At 51.3% G+C, this 6,498-nt stretch overlaps 1 protein-coding gene across 4 annotated transcripts; it reads right to left on the bottom strand.

Annotated features, from left to right (window-relative positions):
* Positions 1-271: 271 nt before the first annotated feature.
* LOC122381016 lies at positions 272-6,111 on the bottom strand. 4 transcript variants are annotated; one of them, XM_043364698.1, is made up of 9 exons: positions 5,917-6,111; positions 5,032-5,520; positions 4,725-4,822; positions 4,032-4,180; positions 3,552-3,693; positions 2,122-2,281; positions 1,623-1,779; positions 1,206-1,362; positions 272-932 (listed from the first exon to the last, which is right to left on the bottom strand). In XM_043364698.1, exons 1-9 carry the CDS (start codon positions 5,935-5,937, stop codon positions 599-601), a joined length of 1,707 nt encoding a protein of 568 aa, XP_043220633.1. In that variant the 5' UTR covers positions 5,938-6,111; the 3' UTR covers positions 272-598. The 4 variants fall into 4 exon arrangements, with proteins under 4 accessions (XP_043220633.1, XP_043220632.1, XP_043220635.1 ...); XM_043364697.1 differs by having other exon boundaries at positions 5,032-5,535; positions 5,917-5,967; XM_043364700.1 differs by having other exon boundaries at positions 5,683-5,963.
* Between the last annotated feature and the right edge of the window lie 387 nt (positions 6,112-6,498).

The raw sequence follows: 6,498 nt of genomic DNA on the forward strand, positions 1-6,498 counted from the left end.
CACGACACTTAACGCCCGCTCTGATAGCGCAGCAGCCCTGTGACTGGGCACAAGCTACATACACCGGGCTATGTCAGATAAGACGATCGGCTATAGATATCCAAACGATAGAACAAACACCTTCAGACACGGCGTCTTTCATCGTGAATTCGTCACTATCGTAGACGTTGTTGGCTGAGAGGATGTGTTTATTTAAGCTTTCTCCCAACCGATACCGTGGGTGTTTGTAGGAATGTTTCGGAACAATACCTATCAGGAAGAGAAATTGGGCGGAATGTCATTCGTTGTATTCTTGGAGCATATCGTCACTGAACTGTGATTCGTACAAGCTCGTTTACATCACTACTTACTTCAGTAATCACTTTCTCTACACATATTATCTTACTAGCATAATCAAACAATGGTCATCAACATATAAAAATCATGATACTCAAATATTTTAAAGTTATTTCTGGGAATATGATTATTTTCACTATTTTTGCATCACCCGCCTCCCCATGCCTCCGCTTTTCTATCCATCTCTCCTCTCCACCTGTCCAGTATATATGTGTCCACTGTCCAGTGTCCACCCCGCCTCTCCCCCTCCCCCCGGCAGCCCTCAGCGTCCCGTATTACGCCACAGCGGCGGCTGACTGCCGTACGTCTCAGTGGTGGGTTTGATTTTCTCGGCGCGATGATCAGCTGCCACCACCTCCTCCACAGTGGCCTGACTCGGGTGCCAGGGCGCGCTCTCGTAGGGCGCCGTTAGCTCTCCGTGCGCGGACGGGGGTGCGCTCGAACGCTCTCCGGCGCCACAGGGTAGCTCGGGATCGATGATGGCCCGCAGCACGGACCAGCGAGCGAACAGTTTAGCCACGACAGCAGGCACGTCGTCCGGCAGACCCGAGTCGAGCCAGACCGGCAGCGCCGAGCCGAAGTTGAATATCTTGACGCTGGCAGGCGGAGCAGAGGAGGTGCGGGCAGGGTAGAGGATACGGCGTGGGATCAGGAACAGTGAACAGGAGAACGAACCAAAGTGAACGGATGATAGCGGGAATGTAATTTAAATAGGCCGCGAGTAATGAGGAATGTTTTAGGAATAAAAGGAACATGAACGATAAAAGCGCGGACATGGACCCCTATGATAAAAAGCGTTCTTCCCTTTCATAGGACGTCTATCAAACGCACGAAGATCCCTGTTAAACCATCTAGCCGGCCCCACCTACCTGGGGAGGATGGTGTCCTTCTGCAGTCTCTCTCTGGTAAAGTTGAAGAGCACCGACACCCTGCAGAATCTCTCCGGGCCGTCGGCCTGGTCCATGGGCACCCGAGACAGGTGGTTGGCCGTGCCCAGGTAGGAGTTCAGCAGTGTGGAGACGTCCGCTGCCGGGTGAATGCATAAACACGTGGTACAGTCTCAGGAAACACAAATGGCAGCATGGACATCCATCCTTTGCAGACGATACAAAGAGACCGTGAAAATGTCACAGGGAACATAGGCATCCATTCGTTGCCGACGGCATACATAAGCGACGGTAATAATAGGTACCACAGAGAACTTGGGCACAATCAACGACCGTCAGTTTAAAACCACACAGCATACACTCACACACACAAACACTCAGCGTCCAGACTTAACTGACCTGCCGGTGACGTGAGCGCCATCTTGGCCAGCTTGCCGAAGGTGGCGTTGGACGGTTTGGCGCTGAACATGGTGACATCGAGGGAGGGCGATCCCAGTGCCTGGACAGCGGCGAAGTCGGCGCCGGTATGAAACAACGTGTCGGCGCATCGGATCGCCTGGGCGGGACATATGCGGCACAAGTAGGTTAGGTCTCAGGGTTCCATGGATTAGATATCAGGGCCCCAGTATGGTTACCTGTCAGGGACACTGGAGGGTACTAAGCTCTCAGGGCCCCAGCGGGTCAACCCATAGGGACCCAGGGGATTAGCTCGCAGGATTTCCGTTGGGTCAGGTCATATGGGCCGCTAACAGGTCAGCTCGTAGGGTCCCGGTAGGTCAGGCCAGCTTGCAGGGTGGTTCACATTACAGACGGCTCACTAGTCCAGCTAACTCTCCGAGCACACCAACCTATATCCTCTATACCGAGCAGCGTTGTGCAGCGTTCACTCCCTCCTCACCAGGCAGTGGTTGCTGACGAAGACGCAGCGCCAGCGCGGCAGCTTCCAGAGCAGCAGCAGTGCCAGCTGCGGACGGCTGGTTAGCAGCGGGGCCAGCGCCGTCTGTTCGGCCAGCTGGCGCGCCACCAGGATCTCGTCCATGTGCAGCTGCAGCAACAGCCTGCCGCGACGGCAGAGACGGCGTCAGTGCGCTGACCACGTCACCACTGACCACTCCATATGACCGCATCCATATAATAAAATGACCAAAGCCTCACTACCACGCGATAAAATGCGAGCATTATCTTGTCCGCAACCTAGTGCTTTAGTCTGTTGACAGCTGGCAATTAACCCTCGCCCGCACATGCCATTTTCCCATCCTAGAACGCACATGGGGGGGGGGGGGTTGCCACCCCCCCCGCGCCATTTCGTTCCTGTTGGAGATAGAGCTTAGCGGTAAAGACCAAAAAGATTCTTTGGGAAGAGACGAATCCAATGATACCCAGTTTTACCTTCTCAGGTCAGTCATTGACCTTCCAGGTCAGGTCAAACTAAAAAATGTTGCTGTTTTGGGTCACCGTTGGATATCAAGTGCGCTGCTTATCAAATACCGATGACGATGCTGTTTTCTGGTGCCAAGCCAACTAGAACCTCTTTGTCACACTACCCGACCAGAATTTTGCTGCTGAGGTCATTTCAGGTCAAGTTAGGTCAAGGTCAATTATATGTGTTTGTATGTCTGTGTGTGTCTGTGTGTATACTGATGTGTGCACCGATTGTTTTTGGGTTCATATGACATGAAATCATGATCTGAGAAGCTTTTACCAAAAATGAAGTCAAAAAATTCACAAAAAGTCAATTCAGCTTGCCTACAACGCTATTATCTTTAATGACCTAGGTTGACCTTGACCCTGACCTTGACCCCTGTACATCGTCGAACAACATGTTCCATGATAGGTGGGAGGTAAGACTGGCAAAAAAGGCCGAAATCAGGGTGTCAAAAGCTCACAAGGCCCATGGCAAACGCAAGATATTGAGAATTGGCCATTTGGGTCATGACATGACCTGAAAAACAAGGTCATATCTCCGAAACCAAAAATCACAGAAACTTGAAATTTTCAGTGGACATCAAGAAAGGATAGAGGAGCAGCTATACGAAAAATCAGCCTTCTAGCCTTCTAGCTCTAAAAATGTTGAGTGCAGAGCAGAAAGACTACCTGGGGGGGGGTGGCAACCCCCCCCCCATGTGCGGGCGAGGGTTAAAAAAGTCAGTCAAAAACATTTTGGAATGAATGAGTGGCCAATAAGTCATGCACCTACGGAAAAACGTAAATCATGTGCCACTGAATGATATTGCTTGTGAATGAATAAATTTATATTTCTTACACCCGAATTACCTACTGAGTACGTAATCAGCAACAGCTCCATGCCTCGAATCCACCTAATCTGACCTTCTCTGAGACGACAGCTCGGTGGGTAGCGCCACTATACAAGCGATGGAGGCGGTTGTGCCTTCTTTCCTCAGACTCAGGGCGGTAGTGCAGGCGAGAGGTATTTCCTCGTCCGAGGTACACAGCAGCACAAACGAAAAGTCTGCAACCGGCATAGCACGTCACGGATCAGCTGAGGCCACAAGTCACAACACACTACGCCTTCAGTTTGTTTTACGCTTTTCCGTATAGGTAGGTACCGAATATAAACACTTGAGTAGGTATCCTAAATCTAAAATGAGTACCTTAATCTCGAGCAGCCAGCGGAAAGTTCGTTTACTCCAGATTAGGGAAAACGAAAATATCTGCCTTCTGTCATGAGTTAGCATTCAGTTCAGTAAATATTTCAGATATTTGCAATAGGTATTTGCATTCGTCGTGCCAATTAACTTCAATGTGCACAAACAACGACATCGGCCAAAAGAAGGCCCACTAACTGACCTGACTTGCACGAGTCGATGGGACGGACATCGACGCCGAATTTTTGCTGGCGTTTGAAGGTGATGGCTTTGCGCCGCTGGGGCGGCCGCCAGCGAGAGGTCTGGCGTTTACCGGTACTGGTGGCCGACGGAGGTGATACCAGCGCGCCGCTGGGGTCAGAGGGCCGGAGGTCAGAGAACAGGGAGGGGTCAAAGGGCAGAGGTCAGAGGAGAGGGGTCAGAGATCAGAGGTCGAAACTCAGAGGCAGGGGGCAGAGGTCAAGTCAGAGTCCAACATTCAGAGGTCACAAAGAGGTAAGATGTTACAGGACAGAGGACAGGGGTCAGAGAAAAGAGGTCAGATATCATTGGGTCACAGGCGAAAAGTTACCGGTCAGAGGTTAGTGGTGAAATGTTAAAGCTCAGAGTTCAGAGGGCAAGGGCAGCTGAGGTATAAATGGATGTCGAAGCTCTCCGATTGATACTGTACGGGCGAATGAATCGCCAAGTGTTTTAAAATGTTGGCTTGGCCCTCCCGAGTGTGAAAAAATTGCTAAAAATATGAAAAAGTACCGAACTACGTTTTCAGAGCGTTTTGGGTTGCCTACCATGTCAGACGTAGTTCATGAGCTGTTAGGGATTCAGGAAAAAAGCATTTTCACTCGGCATTTACAAAAAGCAAAAAAGCATTTACACTCGGCATGTGTAAACTCACAGATCGGTGTCGTCACTGGGGTCCTGCGGTCCGCTTCTGAACAGGCCTTGTCCAAAGGTGTACGCGAAAAATTGCGTCTCGTCTGTTTCATCCACTCCCTAAAATGTCCAAAGGGAGCATTTCGTCACCTCCTCGACGTGTCAACTCAACAATTTACACAACACAGCGCAGTAATTCCTATCCACCATAGCGTAATAATCACCCACGTTTGCGTCTTTGTCACTTAGCTGTTTAAAAAAAAGACGGTGACCCATCAGCTTTGGATTTATCCTCCCTTTTAATTTGCTCCCGTTCTCGTCCTCCTTACCTTTGAGTGATCCAGCACTGGATGGATGATTGCCGACGGATCATGATCAATCAGCTCCCGACTGGTTTTGGGCGACAGTTGACGGCGAGGCGGCGCCGACCAGGCACGCGATGACGCTCTCTGGGTGCGTCCTCTCTCCCGAGAAGAGTCCGAGGACAGGCTGGTCACCGACTGAGCCATGTCGCCCCCGGCCGGCTCGGCGGCGACGGCGCCGACGGCGGCGGCGGGGCGGGAGGGGGTGGCGGCGTCTGCACCGCCGCCGGCGACGGTGCGTGAGGAGGCAGCGTCGGTGGCGACGGTGGTGGCTGAGGGGGAGGGGGCGGAGGGGCCGGGGGCGGAGGACGCGGAGACGGTCGCTCCGGGAAGGTTGACCAGCAGCGAAGAGTCTGAACTGAGCCGCTGACGGTACTCGATCTCCGTGGACAGAGACCTCCGTCGTCTTGTCAGAACAGTATCCGAGTGTGCAAAACGCACCCGCTGGCGCGATCTCTGAAAACAAGACGCCTGTGAGACGTTATTACTGAATGCTGGTGCTGCACAAGAGCACAGAAAATTCGGCAAAATTGCTGCTCGCAATGTCATTGGCGCATATTGTTGTCTGCAGGCTAAATGAACGTAAAAAGTAAAGTTGAGAGAACCGTCTACATTTACCTCGGACTCTCGCCCTTGGACGGTTCCTGCGGAGAGCGCGCGTTCTTTATCGTTTCGTTGTTTCGCTCGATATGCATTCCAAGCCAAAAAAGAGGCGCCGAGAAAAAGTGAGACGCCGGCAGCGTGTTGAGGGGTCATGATACATGCGTAAAAAAGTAAGTAAACTAAAACAATGCTTTTACATCAATACAATTTGTCAATACGTGGGTAACTGACATTTGAAAGTAAACTCACCACAGCTGGCCGAATAAACATTCCACGTCGTTCCTGCCGCGCAATAAATGTAGCAAGTCGATTGCTGAAATAATGAGCGTCAGCACGCGCATTCCTTTCTTAGATGTTTCAATGTTGAAATTTGTCAGTATGCATGCCGATCAAAGGAACAGCAAACCGAGCAAACCCAACTTTTTTGATCGTATGAAAAATACCGTGAGTTCCCGAAAAAATAGGCGAATTTAACCTTTGCTTTTCCAGCCGGGAACGTATAAGAGGGGCCGGGGGGGGGTCCGTTGGACCCCCTGGGAAAAAGCGAGCGTGTTGCCCGTGACGAGAGGAAGCCGATGACACCCATTTTTAAGGTCCTAGGTCATTGGTTGACCTTCCAGGCCAGGTCAATGACCCAAAAGTCGGGAAAATCGGGACCTGTTAGAACGTCGTAAAGTATGGTTACTACTACGGCCTTGGTTACTATGGACTTTTCGGGGTGCTGATCACGAATATCATGTTAGTTTTGATAACAGACGATGTCTTCAAGCATTTAGGGCAGGTCGGGTCAGGTCAGATCAGGTCATCCAGTAGGGGTCCTGCCGGGTATTC

This window comes from Amphibalanus amphitrite, unplaced genomic scaffold (assembly GCF_019059575.1).
Source record: "Amphibalanus amphitrite isolate SeventyFive unplaced genomic scaffold, NRLGWU_Aamphi_draft 000111F_arrow, whole genome shotgun sequence".
NCBI lineage: Eukaryota > Metazoa > Arthropoda > Thecostraca > Balanomorpha > Balanidae > Amphibalanus > Amphibalanus amphitrite.

Coding starts and splice junctions, on each gene's coding strand:
- LOC122381016 (XM_043364696.1), bottom strand. CDS start 5,820: ATGACCCCTCAACACGCTGCCGGCGTCTCACTTTTTCTCGGCGCCTCT. Junction 1,363..1,622: donor GGCGCTCACGTCACCGGCAG/GTCAGTTAAGTC, acceptor TTCACCCGGCAG/CGGACGTCTCCACACTGCTG. Junction 933..1,205: donor AAGGACACCATCCTCCCCAG/GTAGGTGGGGCC, acceptor TCCGCCTGCCAG/CGTCAAGATATTCAACTTCG.